This window comes from Wolffia australiana, chromosome 19 (genome assembly GCF_029677425.1).
Source record: "Wolffia australiana isolate 7733 chromosome 19, ASM2967742v1".
In the NCBI taxonomy this organism is placed as follows: Eukaryota; Viridiplantae; Streptophyta; class Magnoliopsida; order Alismatales; family Araceae; genus Wolffia; species Wolffia australiana.
The window spans coordinates 8449015-8469996 of record NC_135853.1 but is presented as its reverse complement, the minus strand read 5'-3'; the positions used below and the strand labels follow the sequence as shown (position 1 = coordinate 8469996).

Sequence of the window (20982 nt, the reverse complement as noted above, 5' to 3'; positions counted from 1 at the left end):
CTCTACTTCTGTCTCTCGCTCTATCTCCTGCAAGCTCTCTCTCTCACACACACTCTCTTTTTGTCTCATTCTCTCGCTCTCTCTCTCCTTCCCTCTCTCTGTGTGGTTCCCTTGCTCTTGTTCTCTCTTTCCCTATGATTCTCTCTCTAGCTCTGTCTCTCTCCTCAGTCTCATAAACTTACCCCAAAAGTTCAAGCATTAACATGGAAGTTGCAATCTATTGTAGAAAACTGTGAAGTGAAAATGCTGAAGATTCTTTCATAAACAATGAATAATATCAGTCTGTAATTGTTGAGAGTCGAACACATTAATGAAAGCCTAAAACATTAGCTTGGCTGCATGCCTGAATTTTGATGTGTGAGTATTCCATGTGTTGTCATGCATCTTAGTCATTTTATTATCTGATTTATTCTAACCGTTCATCAAGGTCAATGTGAATTGATGATAGAACAAGATAAATGAAAGAACAAAGTCAAAGGCGACCAGCGGTGATGAAACATTATCCAGCGGATAAATGAAAGAAACTTATCTTGAAGATAAGGCGTGAGTTTACGAGCGGGAGCAGAGCAAAAGCGACCGAGCAATGGTGATGTTAATCAACATTATCCAGCGAATAACGAAGGTTCAATGGCGCTTAGGAGAAAGAAATTCATCTTCATGTTACGAATTCAATGAAGGGCCGAAGAGCAGAAGGGGCGAGTTTATGAGTGGGTTATGCAGTAAATGAAGGCTCAACTTAGGAGCAGAGTCAAGATGAATCTTCGTGTTAAGAAGCATTTTCTCGACATATTTGATGGTGTTTTGTATTCCAATGCTAACATCAGGGCTAGACCAACTACAACATTGGATCATGGTCCTAAATCAATCCAATCCCTTGACAAGATACATTGAATGTAATATTAATTATGTCAACAAGGGAATTTAATGAACATTTATGTGGCTCATCCTGGTTGACCATTTATGGTTTATGTGGATTTAGGAGCATCCAAGATGGCTGCATGTGTTCCCCACAATATTGAATGATGTTGAGAGTGATGTTTTTAGAGTATTTTCCAATGTTACATGCATCTAGACTATTAATTATTATGTCTGAGATGAATTGACCTTCTGATATGAGTTTTGGGGGAACCTCCGATGTGCCAAAAACCTCAGAATGGTATCCGTAATATCCATCCAATGTGGCCATTTTCATTAGATTAACGGCTATGATAAAATTTATTTTATATACAAACTTTAAAAATATATAATTTAGATCAAATAATAATTTTCATAAAATAATATGCATACCAAAAGAAGCATCTCAATCAGATGAATTTAGGCCCAAATATGAGAACTAGCGTAGTAAAATCCCTAAAATTAAGAGCAACAAATCAAAAAAACTTACGTTAAATCCTGAAATCGGTTCAAATAAAGGCTATAATGATCCATTTGCAGAAATCTTTGGTTTAATGCATTCAGATTTAGTCCTTCCAAATCCAATGTAACTTATCTCACCCAAATCAATATCAAATAAGTGATGTCTGACCAAAAGAACTCAAATGTACAGAGAATACAGATCTGAATGACAATTGAGAGAGATGTATAGAGATATACAAACGTAGATATATAGAGAAATAGAGAGAATCCTTCGCGGAGCTCTACGATAAAAAAATAAATAAATAGAGAGATAGAGAGACGTAGAGAGATGTAGAGAGAGATATATACATACTGGTTGAAAACCCTATGTTCTAAGTATGATGAGAGATATTATAAGGTAACCTAATACGGCAATCTTTTACATCATTAATAACTCAACCAATTCATAGAATATGTACTAGGAACTTGGCTAGTTGAGTTGACTAAAAATCCTTGAACATTAAAAGAACATTATTATTGCACCATAACTTTATTGAGAAAGTTGGGTGCATTCCCTATCTTTTGTGGACTTTCATTGATTTTCAGTAAATGGCTACGAATGACATGAAAAATGTGCGGTGGGCAGTCATCCATGTATTGGGAATAATGGCCCATCTAAGGCCAGGAAGAGGCCACGTCCTCCTTATTTATCTCGACGATCTCGACTTCTGAGGATAATGAAAGAGATAGAGAGATGTAGAGAGAGAAACGAAGTAGAGAGAGTGATATATACATATGTGGATAATATGGGGAGAGAGATGGCATAGAGGGAGACAGAGATATGTAGATTTGGAGAGAGAGATAGAGAGATGAAGATTTATATATAGAGAGAGAGAGATGGCATAAAGAGAGACAGAGAGGTGTAGAGATTTAGAGAGAGAGAGATGAGGAGATATATTGAGAGAGCGACGACATGCAGATAGATATAGAGATGTATATAACATGGAGAGTGATGGCGTAAAGAGAGACAGAGAGATGTGGATATGTACGGAAAGAGAGAGAGATGGGGGGATGTAGATGCATAGAGAGAGAGATGGTGAAGAGAGAGATGGGGGGATGTAGATGCATAGAGAGAGATGGTAAAGATGGAAATAAAGGGATTTAGATGCATAGAGAGATATAGAGAGAAGTAGATATATATAGAGTTACGGTATCGAGAGAAAAAGGGAGAGGTAGATACATAGAGAGAGACGGTATAGAGAGAGATGGAGGGATGTAGATGCCTATAGAGAGACGGTTTAGAGAGAGAGATGGAGGGATGTAAATATATCTATAGAGAGAGACGGTATAGAGAGAGATGTAGTTATAGACATAGAGAGACGATATAGAGAGATGTAGATATATAGAGGGAGACACGGTATAGAGAAATGTAGAGATATATAGGGAGGGATGGTATAGAGAGAAATAGAGAGATGTAAATATATAGAGAGAGAGATAAAGAGATGTAGATGGATAGAAGTGTAGAGAAAGGTATACAGTAGAGAGATGTAGAAAGAGAGAACTATAGCTGGAGATGATGCATGATTGAGACGAAGAGCTAGAGAGATGTAGAGAATGTGGAAAGAGAATGGAGGCATGTCAAGGCGTATGGAGAGAGAGATGGATACAAGTCAGGATCGTTGCTTCTCTCTTTCTCACTTTGTAGAAGTCCCTCTCTCAAATCCAGAGATAGAGAATAGAGATAAGAGAGAGGGAGATAGAGAGAGAGACATAGAGAGAGACAGTGATAGAGATAGAGATAAAGATAGAGAGAGATAGAGATAGATATAGAGATAGAGAAAGAGATATCGAGATAAAGCGAGATAGAGGGAGATTGAGAGAGATAGACATAGATATAGAGATTGACATAGAAATATCAAGAGAAAGAGAGATAGACATAGATATAGAGATAGAGATTGAGAGAGATAGATATAGATATAGAGATTGAGATAGAAATATCGAGATAAAGAGAGATAGACATAGATATAGAGATATAGAGATATAGATTGAGAGAGATTGAGAGGGATATAGATATAGAGATTGAGATAAAAATATCGAGATAAAGAGAGATAGACATAGATATAGAGATATAGAGATATAGATTGAGAGAGATTGAGAGGGATATAGATATAGAGATTGAGATAGAAATATCGAGATAAAGAGAGATAGACATAGATATAGATATAGAGATTGAGATAGAAATATCGAGATAAAGAGAGATAGACATAGATATAGAGATAGAGATTGAGAGAGATTGAGAGGGATATAGATATAGAGATTGAGATAGAAATATCGAGATAAAGAGAGATAGAGATAGAGATATCTAGATAAAGAGAGATAGAGAGATATAATGGTAGAGACAGATTGTGAGAGATATACATAGATATAGATAGAGAGATAAACAAGGATAGAGAGACAGAGATAGAGATAGTGATAGAGTCAGAGATAGAGATAGATATAGAGACAGAGATTGACATAGAGATAGAGATACAGAGAAATGGAGAGATAGAAAGATATATATATAGAGCGAGAGAGAGAGAATGAAAGAGAGGATCTTTGCTTCTCCCTTTCTCTCACTCTGCCAAAATCCCCCTCTCAAATCGACCCAAGAAGCTCAAAGATAGAGATAGAGAGAGACACAAACGTATGGATAGAGATAGAGATATACATAAACATAGAGATAGAGATAGACATAAACATATAGATAAAGATAGAGATAGACATAAACATAGAGGTAGAGATAGAGATATCATAAACATAGAGATAGAGATAGAGATAGACATAAACATAGAGATAGAGATAGAGATATACATATACATAAACATAGAGATAGAGATAGAGATAGACATAAACATAGAGATAGAGATAGAGAACACAGATAGAGTGATAGCAAGATAGATATCTATATATAGATAGAGAGAGAGAGGGTGAAAGAATGATGATCTTTGCTTGTCTCACTCTAGAGAGAGAAGCACAGACGAGAGAAGGAAGAGAGAGTCGAACAGCATCATGGGTCTGGGGGGTCTTCTTGCAATCCTTGATCATCCCGAAGATCTGCTGCCTTTGGTGAAGCTCAAGCTGGCTTCGGCGCAGATTAAGAGAGAAATTCCAAAGGAACCGCATTGGGCCTTCTCCTATGGCATGCTTTCTAGAGTTTCCCGCAGCTTTGCCCTTGTCATCCAGCAGCTTTCCCCAGATCTTCGCAATGCTGTAAGAACTCTCATAATCCCGCGGATTATAACTTTTTTTGTCGATGGAAGTGTTCTATTCATGATCATTGTGGTTCTGAATTTGGAATCCTCGAAATACTGATTTGGGATTCACATTTTGGGACTAATCTACGGTGAATGAGGGGAATTTAGGGAGTTGGGCTCGATGAAGAGATACGTATTTGTCTTTTACAATCTGGGTCTTAGAAATAGTTTAATCTCAACATAGATGGTACATGCAATTTCACTCTTGCGGGCGGTTCTGGCCATTCTCTTGGGATTTTAATGTTTTAACACTAGTTTTCTAGTGGAAAAATGTTTGGGAAAAAAATATTTACCATTGCAAAACGTCGATCTTCAATGAATAGGTTAAAGTTGTTGTGTTGATTGGTTGATGTTTGAGTATCAGATCCGAAATGACGCCGCATTTATTTCATTTCTGCAATTATTTTGCTATTTTCTCTGACCATACTTATTAGCTGCCATGACTTTACAGATCTGCATTTTTTATCTTGTTCTCAGGGCGCTTGACACAGTCGGTATGTTCCAAAATCATTTTCACTTGTATACCTTTATTTAATATTGAGATAGTACTTCAAATTTCATTACTGGGGTTCTTGCGTCTTGTTTTATTTCATTTATAATCTTTAGTCGATTTTCATTCAATGCGGCATGAGACTGAAGATCTTAAATGAAAGAAACCCCACAAACTGACTAAATAACATAAGAGTCTGAGATCGAGCACCAAAATCATAGTTTATGTGTCCAACAACACTGGGCTCGCAAGAATTGTCCAGGTCTGTAAGGTGCCTCCACTTGATTAAGACTTCTGGGCCTCTCCAGCACTTCTACGGGCATAATTGGCACTCTTCGTCATCCATCAGCTCGGTTGGCAGCGCTTGACTCTCAATTGCTTCTCCTGTTCCCGGCAGCAGTTTGGACACACGAAAATAGATACATTTATATATCTAATTTGGTGTCAATCCAAAAAAATGAATGCACCAGGTTTGCTTGGTGGTAATAAGTTGTCGTGCTCCCTCACTTTGGCAGATCTGATACTCTTCGATGACCTTGCCTTCTAGTGGAGATCTTGAATTCCAGACCTAAGTCTCCTAATACATAGATGTATCACTTTTCGATGACTTTGCCTCCTGATCCTTTCCCCACTGGTTCTTTATATCGTACTTTTGGACCTTCTTATTCCTTAATGGGCTTGTCTACCCCCTTTTCTTAACAACTCAGTCTTGTCCCTTATATTGAAGTCGTCACATGTTGCCTTATGTGGCAACCCTTCATGCTCCTCTATGCCGTTGACTTCAGATCAACCCTTTCTTGACCTTCCTTCTGACCTGTGTTGACCCCTGGCTCCTCGTTCCACGTCTCAGTTTGGAGTCTCTTCTTTCAACCTCTCTTATATCCGATTAACAGGAACATATCAGACAGCCGGAGTGAATGGTAGACCTCCTGGGGAGGTCAGCTGGTATGTTACTTGGCCCATTCGTGCCAGAGTGGGGTATGGTCTTAAGTACTGTAGATGGACTGAGTTTGGAAGGTGCAGAGGCTCCCTGCCATACACTACTTGAATAAGTGTCCTCTGGAAGGATGAATGAAACTGCGTATTGTAACTAAGCTCAGCCCAGCCCAAATAGGAATGCCAAGACTTAGGTTTACCGTCAGACAAACACCACAAATCTTCTTCGTGGGTAGCAGTTCACCCTTTAGGCTTGGCCATCGATTTCAGGGTGATAATATGAGCTCAGCAGGGGTTCTGTCCATTGTAGGTGGTCCAGTTCTTGCCAGAATTTTCTGGTGAAAAAGAAGCCTCTGTCACGGATTAAATGGTGCATCCCATGTAGACACACAACTTCCCTGGCAATATCTGCAGGGACATCCTCAGCCTAATTTTGGTGTTTGAGAGGGATAAAGTGACTAGTATCCAATTATAACTGTCTGAGTTGGGTGGCTCTTTGACAAAGTCGACATACAAGGAAACAAGAGTATTTGAGCAGGGTGATCTTTAAAGAGTGTCGGCAGCCTGGTTCTGTCTACACCCCTTGGAGTTGATAGCCTGTCAGCTCATACCTAGAAAGCTTGCGATTCCTGGACTGATTTTGTGTCTGGCCAGTCAAAGATAGCCAAGATCTTGGACGAATCCATGGTCTCGCCCTCTGTTCTGACCCAATGGGCTAAATATTTGACACAGGGTTCGCTGAAGGTACATTTCTTTAAATTGACGCAAAGGCCATTTTTGGTGAGCTTCTCAAACACCGACTAAACTGCTGCATGTGTTCTGCTTGGGTCTGGCCGAAAACTAAAATATCATAAAAAGGACCAAGACAAACCGAGTGAAGGGTAAAAAATTTTCATTCATCTAGGATTGGGAATGTCACCAGGGCGTTAGAGGGGCCAACGGCATTGCCTTGAAGGCAGTCTTGGGACTGTCACATGGTGGCATCTGGGTATGATAGTAACGGGACACAGGTCCAGATTTGTAAATATAGACATTCCTTGCAGCTCTATGAAAAGTTCACTCAGCTAAGATTGGGAAGCGATTTGTTATCGTCAACTTATTCAGAGCTTGGTAATCCACGAAGGACCTCGACGTGCTGTCCCTTTTGACAAGGGCAGGATGGGCTGTGAATTCAGTATAATACCAGCTGATAAAAGTTCCAGCACCAATTTCTCAATCTTGTTCTTCTGAGAAAATGAATACTGTTATGGTCTTTGGTTGACCTGTTGGGCCCCTTCTTGTAGGGCGATGGCGTAGTCTGTAGGTGTCAACTCATGGATGATCGGAGGAGAGAATGAGAGGCAGGGCGGCGGGAGAAATCCCGCCGCCCTGGGAGCCAGGGAATAAAACCCTAGAAAAATAGTGGAATTGCTCAATTGTCATTCATGTTCTATCTCCCTTAAATAGGAAGATAGACTTTTACACTTTTGCACAAAAACCCCTGAGAAATTAGAGAAACACATTTTAAACCCACAATCTAACAGTAGGGAAGTCTGGGGACTGGTTGCAGACAGTCAAAAGCTTTCCTGCAAGGCATTGAAAGTGGTAAAGTGGTCCTCTGTCAACTTGTCTCCTTTGCTTTTATTAGTAACCTGGTGGAATTCTAGTATAAGCTGATGTGGCTGATTTTTGATTCACAGAGCAGCTTCCTCTGCAAAATGTTAGAACTTTTGGAATGGGGGTCAGCACTGAAGGACAAGAGGGGTGTTGCCCACTCTAATCTTCAGCCACTGGTAGGTAGGTCTTCATACAGGGTAGGTAGGTAGTCGGGCTTGTGACAAAGACCCATCAGGACTGTGAGAAAAGAAGATCTCCCCTCGATATTTTTTTGCAGTTTCTGAAATGAAGAAATTGTCAAAGACATTTACAGTTGGGTAATTAGGAATTTAGCACCGGGAAAGAGCAATTTTTTTTATCGATAAAAGGTCAACAGAACTGTCGTTTTTTTTACTTTCTCCTCCTTTTTCTATAACCATGCAATTTCCAAGAAAAACGCCCAAGAATTTTATTGATCTCTTTGAATTTACAAGTTTTCTTTCAGTTCGATTCATCCTTTGGTAGTGTTTGACTATGTACTTAATTAGTCTCTTTATTCTTGAAGATTAATCATTTTCTCTTCTTTTTTTACTTTTTTAGAGGACGACACAAGTGTATCTTCGGATGTTAAAGTACCTATTCTTCAGTCCTTCTATCAACACATATACGACCAGAATTGGCACTTCTCCTGTAAGAACTTCTTGATTTTATTTTCAACTCGCAATATTTGGACGCCGTTAATGTTTTAATGAGTTTTCGTTTATTAAATCTGGAAAGTAAAACATTTATAGTCTTCTATTTCTCCTTTAAATTTTCCTTTGCTTGGATTTCTGGAGATATGACCAAAACCATGAAATTTTGATGTAATGTTATAATCCACGAGATCTAGCATGAACTCAGGTATTAGAAAAAACAATAATTTCATCTGATTACGCGGGTTTGCATTCTGACACATAATGTTCTTTATTCTATGTTTGCATTCCAGGTGGCACTAAAGACTACAAAGTCCTGATGGATAAGCTTCATTTGGTTTCAAAATGCTTTTTGGAACTTGACCGAAGGTTGTTTATTGTGGTTTTAGATGGGTGTTCATGGTGCTTTGATTTCTCTCTTAGGGTCTGACGGTAGATTTTTTTTTTTTCAAAAAAAGGGTTTTTTTTTTCTTTCTAAAGAAAAAATCTGATGATGGAGTTCATGGATGGGGAATTTATATAACGTTGTAACAATGTATGACTTGGAAGGCACAGGAACTGATGACAATCCGTCATTTGTTCTGTCAATTACCATTATCAGTCATCTGTCCTGATCTCGGAACAGAAAACAGCACTAAAGCCTTCATGCGTTCCATTTAGTCTCATTCCATCATCAGGTGAACGTCATTTACTCTTGGTCTAGAACCATCCTCTGTCCGTTGCATTGTCCATGCTGTCAAGTCTGCAGGACAGAAAAAAGACAAAAATTCAGGATCTGTGATGCGGAAATGCCGTCCTGTACCTTCCATCCTCTTCCGTCATCCTTCTCTGAGCCATAATCACTTTTGCTTCCTGTACGACTTGATGTTCTACTTGCATTAGTTGTTATGGCTAATCAGTCTTTGCATTCAGACTTGGGCTGCTTAAGATCATTTAACTGGCAATGAGGATGACTGTGTTCTTTTTATATTTCTAGCATGATGTCATGGCATAACGTTCTTTCTGGTTGTTCTCCGTCCTATTGGAGTTTGGCAGTCCAGTTTACATGTTGAGTGTGTCCTCAGTCATGTGACATTTTCAGTTACCAAGAGGTCATTGAGGATATCACCAGACGAATGGGTGTTGGAATGGCAAAATTTATCTGCAAGGAGGTGAATCTTGAATGCTGCATAATTTGATTGCGAAATTTTTATTTAGTGTGTTTTTTCCTTTTACTTATTCAAGGAAAAAAATATTAAAGAAATTATTTTGGGAAAATTTTCATCTTAACATCTTTCCTAGATGCATTAATAGCTGCGAACTGGGGGTATATTTTATTATTTTCAAGTTTACAACATCATCTCATTCTTGCATCCAAATCCTTGGATACAAAATATTATTATCTATTGAATTCTGCTTTTCACGTGTGTATAATTTTTGGCAAGGTTACATGACAGAAACTGTATATGCTTTGACTTGTTCAGACCAACACTTATGTTTAATCAGCGCAGTATTTATATCATTTTCATTCCATTTGGACATTGATAAATTTATAAACTCACCACTTATCCAGTTTTTGGGAGTGCCTACTGTAATAGTAGCCACTCATAGTTGTCTCGGATGCAAAATCAAAGAGAGCATTCTGTGCAAGTTGCATCAACTAATGATTTAAACTATATGCATGGTTTTTTATGATGATGAACGACTGCACATTTAGCAAATCCCAATGAAGAACTCTGTCTTTTAAACCTCTCTATTAATTATACCTCTTCTCTCATTCAGCTCATTATTTTAGTAGTGCACACTTTCTTGTTCTGCTGTGAGATTGTTAGAATCCCCTACTTCTATCAAGGTTTTTTTAGTCATTTGTCTTTAGATTAAATAGATGTAGCCCTCTCCTAAGGACAAACAAGTTGTTGAATTTGGAGGGGAGATCCTTCATTATTCTTCTTTCTCTCTATCTCTCTCTCTGCCCTTCCACAAACATCCCCGATGGAGACCAGCCCCAGATATCTATCAGATTTGTGTGTTAGTTTCTTCCTTAACATTTAGAGAAAGTTATGGCTCGTTGGAACCAGAGGATCTTTCTTTTAACTCAAATGTACTTAAGCTGCCGTGATAGCCTACTGTATTGTAACATTTTTTCTTCAAATATAAATCTCTACCGCTACACTTTTCAGGCATTTTTTTCTTCAGTGTTAAATCGAGGTGGTTAGTTTCTCGCAAAAGTATTTCATGGGTAGCCAACCGGATTGGTCCTGATCCAGATTTTAGATTGATTGGATAGCTCAGATCATTATCTAGTCAAAGCAATCCGAAAGATCACGATGTCTGGATCGCAATCTGTACAGTGATCAGATTGATCAATATGCCGGATCAATGTTCTGACCAATCAACGGCTGCCATGTGGGGTGGACCTTCAATCTCTTTCTCTCACCTGGCCTGCCACTTAACCCAGTGCCGAGTTGGTCCCTGCTCCCTCAATAAAAAAATACTGCAGCATGATAGGGTCCTAACAAGGACTTTAGAGGCAGAGATGTGATGCTGACTCACGTGCAAGGCACACGCGAGAATTCGAAAGCTTAAAGGAGGGGAAAACAGCTAAAATAAATAAAGAAGATTGCACGATGCAGGAGGCAACTTGTATCATTTTCTTGAATTTCTGTTGCGGGGGCAGGAAATTATCTAGACCCCATGAGGAGAGGTTAATCCAAACAATCCACCGACCCTCTAGCAGGACAAAAGCCGATCAGGTCTTCTCATCTCATGGTGGAGGTATCATAGCCCGTTTTCATCAGCATCTTGGAGGAAGAGGGTGCTCATCGTATTTTGCTTGGTTGTATATCAACGTCTATTGTGAGATCTTTACTCTCTCCATCTTGACTCAGAGACCTGACTGATTCTATATAGTTCTTGGCGTAAATCTATTCTTAGTTGTTACGACCATCTATACATTGGGGAGTAGTAACACAGCGCTGCACGTAAGTTGGGGGTTGTGAGAGAGGAGAGAGCTCAATTTTTTAGTTTCATTATATATTTGTAGACCAATTCAACCAATTTACCATGATTATTTGGTCACTGATCAATCAAAAACTTTGATCAATACTGCTGATCGTGATCTGATCAAAATATTTTATACATCATATGCCCTTAGAACGTGAGGTGGTCGTCTGGTCAATCCAATCAACTAGATTGAAATTTTGAATGACTGCTGAACCTAGAGTACTATTTCTATTTACACAAGTTGTCTATGTAGGTGGAAACCGCTGAAGATTATGATGAGTACTGCCACTATGTTGCTGGTCTGGTTGGCTTAGGATTATCAAAATTATTTCATGCATCTGGACTGGAAGACGTCGCATCTGATTCTCTCTCCAATTCAATGGGTTTATTTCTTCAGGTTGCTTCATCAGTGCGATAAACTTCATAGTTATATGCATCTTTATTCGAATTATGTTTTCTTTTAGTGCATTTCCAATAATCCAAAATATTTTATGTTTATTTGTAGAAAACAAACATCATTCGAGACTACTTGGAAGACATAAATGAGATACCTAAATCCAGAATGTTCTGGCCAAGAGAAATTTGGGGTAAATATGCAAAGAAGCTAGAGGTGCGTTGCAAAATCCTTGATTAATTTTCTTCAGATTTTCTTGCACATTAATTTAAATTTCACCATTGACGTGTATTTTTAGTCTCTGAGTTCTACATCTTTTGTGGGTTACTCCTTTTTCCAACTTTTTTGCTCCAGGATTTTAAGTCTGAGGAGAATTCCAAAAGTGCAATACAATGCTTGAATGACATGGTGACCAACGCGTTGATCCATGGCGAGGATTGCCTACAGTATATGTCAAATTTGCGTGATCCTGCCATCTTCAGATTTTGTGCAATCCCTCAGGTGATGGATACTTCTCCACTGATGTGATTGAGAGTTCTACAACTTCTTTTTCTTTCTGAGTATTCTAAAGTAAGAGCCATTTATATCAAGGTGGCATGGGAATTGATGGGGCTGCCTAGGATCAGCGAAATATTATTCTAGTTCAGGGAGTAAAAGGAAATTTAATTTAGATATTCCCCAAGATTAACTTGAGCATTAAAGGCCACTGGTTGCCTTTACTCTCTTTCGGTCTTTTCATAAGCTGGTCTCTTCCCTTTGTAAACTTCTTATGCCTTTGTTACAAGGCTTCATATCCTTGACAAAATAGGTCAATTGTCTGGCGTTCAGATGAGATGGATTGCAACAAACCGTGGCTTTTCTAGTCTAGAAATGTCGTTTCAATAAATTTCTGTTACAATTCCATCCTATTTAGGGTCATTTCTGTCGTTTTAGCCCACTAGGCACAATTTGGTCATTTGGCCTCTATGTATTTCCTATAAATAGGGCAAACCTCCATCTAGGAGGAAAGCCAAGAAGAATGAAGTTGAAGTCCCTTGTCTCTCCTCATCTCGGTGTCTAGATCCCAACTCTCCCTCTACGATCCTTATTCCCCGCGATTGTCTCTACTTCACTGCATCTTGGGGAAGCTCATCCCTGGTAAGCCCCTGTCTTCCATCCAACCTCTCCTCTGATCATCATTATATTATCTTTCATTCTACTATCCAACCCTGGGAACATCTGCATTATCTTTCATCCACTTCCTCGATATGAACCTAAATCAAGGTTCATATCATCATTATATTTCCTTTGCATATTAAATGATACTGAAGCTCCCAGGCCATGGTGTGAAAAATCTTATTTTTGGGGGTTTGATGAAATGAGTCTCTGGATCTTTACTGAGGGAGGAGGGTAGTGTATGGGACAGATATTCAACGAAGATTTCAGAAAAAAGAATAAGAATCTGTTTTTTTTTGGGAAATCTCTTGGCATTGTGTATCTTGTAAAAGTATCCCTTGGTTGCCTGCGTTCCATTTGAGTCTAATTATTTTTTAGATACTTGTGATTCCCTATGGATTTCCAGTGATCGTAAATTTGAATTAAGAAAGAAACATTCACTATGCCTTTCAAGGATATCCATTAAATATTCTCAATTCAGTCGGGTAGAGTTTAAGGAATCTACTTTATGTTTTATTTTGTTTTTGCTTTTTTTAGCTGCTTTTTTATTCTGAGTCATGGCTTTAGGTCATTTGAGCTAATTTCTCGTTTCATTTTGGGGAATTGCACAGATTTATTTTTTTGTCTTGTCATGACTTGTTCTCAACATTTGACAGATCATGGCAATTGGAACGCTAGCTTTATGCTATCATAATATTGAGGTATTCAGAGGGGTGGTGAAGATGAGACGCGGTAAATGGATGCCATTGAATATTTTACTATTTCTGTATATAGATATTTGGAATATATCTTTTTAGTATTCGTCTCTGTTGGCTTCCTGATTTTCTGCGTACATTGTGTTGATCTGAGTATTACATGTCTTTATTTTCTCTCTCTTGTTAGCCCATGAAGGGCCCTCTCTAGACCCTGTAATCTCTTTCATTTGCTATCAAGAATTGTTCTTTTCTTGTTTACATGGTATCAGAGCCCTAACCCTAACCCTAATCTGGGTTTCCTGGGCTCGACCTTGCGCTCCGATCTTCGGCGGTTCTCACGACCGCCTGATCTCGCGCTCCGGTCTCTCGCCGTCTCGCTCCGGGCCTCCCAGCGCTCGCCCGTTCTGACATCCGCCGTCCCAGCGTCTTCCGCTCCAGCGCCCGCCCGTCGGCCCGCGCCGCCTCGGCTCGCGCCCTCCCGGCTCGCGCCGCCCCGGCGACCGACGTCCCGGCGCTTGCCGTCCCGGCGACCGTCGTCCCGGCACCCGCCGTCCCGGCTCCCACCGTCCCGGCGCCCGACGTCTCGGCGCCTGCAGTCCTGGCTTCTCGTCGTTCCGGCGCCTTCTGACTGTGGTCTACTCTGCTTTCATAATGACGAACCCGGTTGAAGCCCAGACCTCTACTGTTACGCCAGACTCGACGCCGGTATCTACGCCACATGCATCTGCGGTGCCTCTTGAGCCCGGGAATTGGTCGTCCTCCTCTGGACCATCCTCTTTGCCTCGGATGCCTCCGGATGGTATGTTTACTGGATTCAATCTCCTGCAATGACGCCAATACGTCCAGATAACTTTAAAAGGGCGTCTCATGCGCCATCTTCTAGAAGACGGACCTTCCCGGACCGATCCCAAGTATTATGACTGGCTGGACGTTGAGGGGGTAGTTCATCGTTGGCTCTTGGACAGTATTTCACCTAGTGTTAAAGGTGAATTCATGTCTCTAGAGTCGGCTCGGCGGATCTGGGAAAGCACGCGAGAGCCACTCCAAGAAGCACAACATTGCGACTCTGCACGAATTGGTACATCGGGCCGCTAACCTGCGTCAAGGGACCGGTCTATCATGGAGTACAGCACGGAGCTCATTTCGTTGTGGAATGAAATTGACTACTACATGCCGCCCGACCCCATTCGGTGGACCGCCAATATACTCTTCAACGGGTTTTCCAGTTTCTTATGGGACTGAACCCGGAATATGAAGTTGTACGGGCTCAGCTTATTCATCGGGAGACTGGTCCTACCTTCAAGGATGCGCTCCACAGTGTGCGGGTTGAAGAATCCCGCTTTCAGCAGGCCCAGAACTCGGCTTCGGCACTTGTAGTTTATTCCTCTTCGTCTGCACGCCCATCGTCGACTCCACCACCCGGCTCTTTGCCACGTGGTCCGACGGCTCGGACGGAGGATTCTCCAAAGGGTGATCCTTCGCTGTTTTGCAATTACTGCAAGAAGCGAGGTCACTCTAAGGAGACGTGCTACAAGCTTCAACGGAAACGCGCACAACCGAGCAACCTTGCTACAGCCGCCTCGTCCGTGCCCCCCCCGGGTCAAGTGCCTATGCTGTACGGTCTTCTCCCGACTAGTGCCTCGCTCGCTAGCTTCACTCCGGAAGAGATGGAGCGTCTAGGCCGCTTGCTTGATCCCCCAGTCGTGGGCTCATGCTCCTTGGCCCACGCAGGTATGTCCACCAGTCTTCCCACACCTACATCCCCTCCTGGCCATTCTTTTTCCTCTTCCACTTGGCTTCTTGATTCCGGTGCCACCGCCCACATGACCCCAAATCCTCGAGCCTTTCAAACTTATGCACCCGTTTCTGGCTCCTCCAAAGTTAAAATAGCCTCCGGCGATCTTCTCACCGTGGCGGGTATTGGTCGTGTGGCCCTTTCCTCTTCTATGCATCTATCTAAAGTTCTTCATGTTCCTCACCTTACTCATCATCTTCTCTCCCTATCTAGCCTTGTTCGCGACTTGAAACAAGACCTTACCTTCTCTCCTAATTCATGTTTTTATCGTGATAAGGTGTCGGGGAGGACGATTTCCATTTCTGAGGAGCATGAGGGGCTCTATCTTGTTCGTCCTTGTTCGAGTTCTCTTGCTTTTGCTGCTGCGGCAGTTTCCCTTTCGGCTTCCCACGAGCGTTTGTGGCTTCTTCATCGACGTCTCGGCCATCCTTCTTTTGCTACTCTTTATCGTCTCTTTCCTAAACTCTTTCAAGGCCATTCTGTGGACCGTTTTGTTTGTACTGCTTGTCGAATTGCCAAACATCATCGTACCACGTATCCTATCTCCTCTTCTCATTCTTCGACCCCATTCTCCCTTATTCACACCGATGTGTGGGGGCCTTCCCCTATTCATAGTACTTCCGGTTCTCGGTGGTTATGCATCTTTATTGACGACGCTACTCGATTCACGTGGGCATATTTCTTGAAGAACAAATCGGAGATATCTCGTGTCATTCCTCAATTTTACTCCCTTATCCAAACTCAATTCTCTATATCCATTCGTAAAGCTTCGCTCCGACAATGCTAAAGACTACGTTAACACCACGTTAAGCACCTTCTTCCAAGACAAAGGCATTATCCATGAAACTTCTTGTCCCTATACACCACAGCAAAATGGCGTTGCCGAAAGAAAATTCCGTCACATCTTTGAAATGACTCGGAGCCTTCTCTTCCATATGCATGTGCCCAAGTATTTTTGGGGGAAAGCCGTCTCCACCGCCATCCATCTTCTTAATCGCCTTCCATCTCGAGTGCTTGACTACTCCACTCCCATTGACCGTCTTCAGCATTCCTTTCCAACTCTCTCTCTCCGAACTCATCTTACTCCTCGTGTATTTGGATGTGTATCCTATGCGCCCAACCACCAACTTGGTCGTGATAAACTGGATCCCCGTGCTATCAAGTGTGTGTTTGTTGGCTATTCTTCCACCCAAAAAGGCTATTTATGCTATCATCCACCCTCTCGTCGGTTCGTCGTCACCAAAGATGCCACGTTTGATGAATTGCTTCCCTACTATTCCTCCTCCTCTCCTGAACCCTCATCGTCCCCATCTCCCTCCGATCCACTCGAATTCCTCATCCTCGTCCCTCGTCCCTCTTCACCGGCCTCACCTGACGTGTCTCCGCCTGTTGCTCCTCCAGCAATTGTGCCTCCCGACCCGCCTCCGGCCGCCGTCTCAGTCCCTCCTGTGGAGCCTCCTCCAGTATCTGCTCCTGCGCTCGACCCTTCTGCTGCACCTTCTTCGATTCCTCCGCTCCCTATCCGTCGCTGCCCGCCTGAAAAACGCTATGGTATTACCCTTGCTCGTCGCAAGCCTCGGCTTCCTTCTTCGTCTCCTGCTGCCCCGTCTACCTCAACCTCCACCCCTCCTGCCACCTCCTCATTAGCCGTGCTGCCCTCTTCCCGTTCCTCTCCCCTCTATCCGTTGGCGGAATCTATCTCCTCTCATCGCCTCTCACCCTCTTATCATGCCCTTCTCACCTCCCTTGATGCCACTTCCCTTCCCAAGACGGTGGACATTGCCCTTTCATTTCCGCATTGGCGTCAGGCCATGGCGGAAGAACTTCAGGCTCTTGCTCACAATGAAACGTGGGATCTGGTTCCTCTACCGCCGGGAAGCATCTCGTGGGTAGCCGTTGGGTGTATGCTGTGAAGCATAATTCTGACGGTTCTATTGAGCGCCACAAAGCCCGGGTTGTAGCACAAGGGTTCACTCGAAACATGGCATTGATTATCAGGAGACCTTTGCTCCCGCCAAGCTGAATACTGTGCGGATCTTATTGGCCCTTGCTGCGGGTCGGGCTGGATTTTGCAACAATATGATGTGAAGAATGTTTTTCTGCATGGAGAGTTGACTGAGGAGATCTACATGGCATTACCTCGGCTACACTTCCTTAGTGCCATCGTCTCCATGATCTGTTGTCTGTCGCCTGAAGAAAGCATTATATGGCTTGAAGCAATCTCCTCGTGCCTGGTTTGGTCGTTTCACGACGGCCATGCAGCGTCGTGGATACCGTTAGTGTAATGGTGATCACACCCTTTTCTACCGCCATTCCACGTCAGGGGGAGTCGCTATTCTTCTTGTGTACGTGGATGACATCATTATTACGGGTGATGATACGACGACCATTACTGAGCTGGCTATGTATCTCTCGTCGGAATTTGCTATTCGCCATCTTGGCCCGTTGAGGTACTTTCTTGGCATAGAGGTGGCCTATTCTTCCAGCGGGATCTTTATTTGTCAGAGAAAGTATACGGTGGACCTTCTCTGTGAGCTTGGAAAGGAGGACGCCAAGCCTGTTTCGACATCGATTGATGCGAACCATCGACTTGGTGCCGATGCGGATGAGGAGCTTGCTGAGCCTGGCCCATATAGAAGACTTGTGGGAAAACTGCTTTATCTCACCCACACTCGCCCGGACATTGCATATTCAGCGGGTGTTCTGAGTCAGTTCATGCAGACTCCTCGCATGAGCCATTTTCATGCTGCTCATCGTCTCCTCTGTTTCCTGAAGGGCACCATTGGCCGTGGATTATTGTTTCGTCGCCATACCGGCCTGCGTCTTGAAGTCTACACCGATGCAGATTATGCCGGCTCTGTGGTTGATCGTCGGTCCACATCTGGGTATTGCACCTTCTTGGGCGGCAATCTGATTACTTGGAGGAGCAAGAAGCAGAAAGTGGTCTCGATCGAGTGCTGAAGCGGAGTTCCGTGCCCTTGCGCATGGTCTGTGTGAAGCACTTTGGATTACCCAGCTTCTTCGTGAGCTACGGTGTCCAGTTCCCTCTCCTGTCCAGCTGTTCTGCGACAACAAATCGGCGATTAGCATTGCTCATGACCCCATTCAGCATGACCGTACAAAGCACATCGAGATCGATCGCCATTTCATCAAAGAGAAGCTTGAATCGGGAGATTTTTGCACGCCTTATGTTCCGTCCGCTGAACAGCTTGCAGATATCTTCACCAAAGGGCTTCATGCCCCTAGGTTTGAGGAGCTCTGTTCCAAGCTGGGTGTGGATAACATCCACGCTCCAGCTTGAGGGGGAGTGTTGATCTGAGTATTACATGTCTTTATTTTCTCTCTCTTGTTAGCCCATTAAGGGCCCTCTCTAGTCAGCCCATTAGGGCTTCCTATAAAACCCTGTAATCTCTTTCATTTGCTATCAAGAATTGTTCTTTTCTTGTTTACACATTGTTGAGATTTAACTTTAGTTCTTTAAATATGACTCCTATTTGCTTATATGAAGTACACGGGCTACCAAATTTGCAGTATTTGAAGCTTCCTATTGCATTGGCTTGCTTTTCTTGCATCGAAATTAGGATTAGAAATGTTTTAAGAATTAATTTTATCAAAGAGTTTGACACACTTTGGTGTAGGTTTATATTAAGGATTGATGCGTTGCAATCCTATACACTCAAAGGGTATCTTCAACATATCTTTCATTAACTTGTCTGAGTCAAAACGTGTGGTAACATATTAATGACACTCTTGTCTGGGAAAGTCCGTTGATCTGATTCAAATTTTCTTCCTTGCAGTTCTTGAAATTTACAGGCTTTCCTGTTTTGTATGTTTCAAATCATGTGCTCAGCAATCCATTTTGCTTTTTGATCACAGGTCTCACAGCCCAAGTTATTGAACATACAAAAACGATGTCTGACGTTTACTGTGCATTCTTTGATTTTTCTTGCATGTTAAGAGAAAAGGTATCAAATTCGTGTCCTCATTTCATCTTATCACTAGTAAGATTTAATACTATCAAAGCTATTCTCAAATCAGCCTGCAGCATGGTCACGTTTATTTATATGTTTGTTTCTGTCAGGCAATTGGAATTTATTAATTTATCGATAATTTATCAGATGAGTTGTGTCTGTACCTTGAGCAATGCAACGTGATATTAGTGAGCTGATTAGCTTTCTGTATCAGGTTCAGACGACTGATCCAAATGCTGAACTTACCTTGAAATATGTTGAAAATATACAGAAGGCATGTATACGTTCTGGCTTGGTTAACAAGAGGTTTGTATTCTTTCAGTCTATCTATCTTTCTCTCTCACTCACTGTTCCCCTGATACCTGATTTATTTCAAAAATCTTATGGATTTAGCCGGAGCTACCATGTGGATAAGAGTGGAAGGCTCTTGTTGGTCTTGGTGAGTTTGCAGTTTATTTTTCATTCATATATTATACTTTATTATTTTGCTTCATTCAAAAAACAATTTGTTATTCTGCTGATTATGTCATTTTCTTGCAGATAACTATCATCATTGTCCTTGTTTCGGTTCTTATTGCGTTATTTACGAGGAAATAGTCCAAGAGCAATTATGAGAAAAATATACTTTCTCATGGGTATTCATGAATAAATCTGCTGCTATTAGAATCGAATGTATGCATGACATTCTTCAAGATGGAATTCTCATTAATGGTATTTTCGTCATCCCGTTTCCATTATGATTTTTTCTTCTTAAATATAATCAGAGATTTTAGGTACCGTAATGGGAATCAGGGAAGATACAATGAGAAATATATTAAATATAACATATTTTGTTTCCATTTGTAGTAATTAACTCCAAGGGGAAAGTTATTTTTCTTGTAAATTTGGATTTTCCACAAGAAAATATGAATACTGTGTCAAATACTTTGGCATAATCTTAGTAACTCGAAAAGACATCGATCCAGAGCATGGTTTCTCTTCCCTCCCATCCTTCATGCAATCTGTATCAATAATCTTAGGAGAATACATCTTACCAGATGAAGGTCAATAAATTAGAGTCATTGTCTAAAAAGGAGATCCAGACCCAATGTCCTTTTTGAAACACCATAATAATTGAACCTTCTGATAAAAACAAGGAAATAATAATATAGTTCCTACATGACTACAGTATATGAAAATAATATTTTTTCCTTGCTTGTGTTAATCTAATAATCTTAGAGGAATGCATCTTGCTAGATGAATATCAATATCCAAGAGCCACTGCGTGGAAAATAAGAACAAGACCCCATGTGTCTTTAGAAACAAAATAAGAATTGAAATTTGGAGAAAAAATAACTAACTAATAATACATTTCCTACCTGACCATGATATATATTATTAAATATTTATTCTCACAGATGTGTATCATTCTAACTCAACATTTTGTACATGATATTAAAATACTTGACTTCCCACAATATTGATGGTTGGATTGATAATACGAGTAAGATATAAATATCATCATGGCATAATAAGGTGATTTATGTTGGCTTTAACTAAGTGCTTGTGGTAAGCTTTGTTGGATAGAGTGACATACTTTTCTCTTAATTCTAGTCAGTACCAAGTACAAGGCTTTTACTTTGTATAGTAATTCCTAACCAGACTCAAATCCAAAATTTGGATTCTAAAA

At 41.4% G+C, this 20982-nt stretch overlaps 1 protein-coding gene across 1 annotated transcript; it reads left to right on the top strand.

Annotated features, from left to right (window-relative positions):
* The first annotated feature begins 4313 nt into the window (after positions 1–4313).
* Positions 4314–20050, top strand: LOC144715609 (squalene synthase 8-like). The gene is made up of 13 exons (XM_078590555.1): positions 4314–4584; positions 5080–5122; positions 8230–8319; positions 8615–8690; positions 9403–9472; positions 11557–11700; positions 11809–11913; positions 12052–12198; positions 13509–13584; positions 19219–19307; positions 19528–19619; positions 19707–19752; positions 19854–20050. The coding sequence occupies exons 1-13, from the start codon at positions 4384–4386 to the stop codon at positions 19908–19910; spliced, it is 1236 nt and encodes a 411-aa protein (XP_078446681.1). The 5' UTR covers positions 4314–4383; the 3' UTR covers positions 19911–20050.
* The last annotated feature ends 932 nt before the right edge of the window (positions 20051–20982 follow it).

Excerpts from the sequence above, each read along its gene's own strand:
- LOC144715609 (XM_078590555.1), top strand. The coding sequence starts at position 4,384 with ATGGGTCTGGGGGGTCTTCTTGCAATCCTTGATCATCCCGAAGATCTG. Across the intron at positions 8,691-9,402 it reads TTTTTGGAACTTGACCGAAG|TTACCAAGAGGTCATTGAGG; the intron begins GTTGTTTATTGT and ends TGACATTTTCAG. Across the intron at positions 19,620-19,706 it reads TCTGGCTTGGTTAACAAGAG|CCGGAGCTACCATGTGGATA; the intron begins GTTTGTATTCTT and ends TTATGGATTTAG.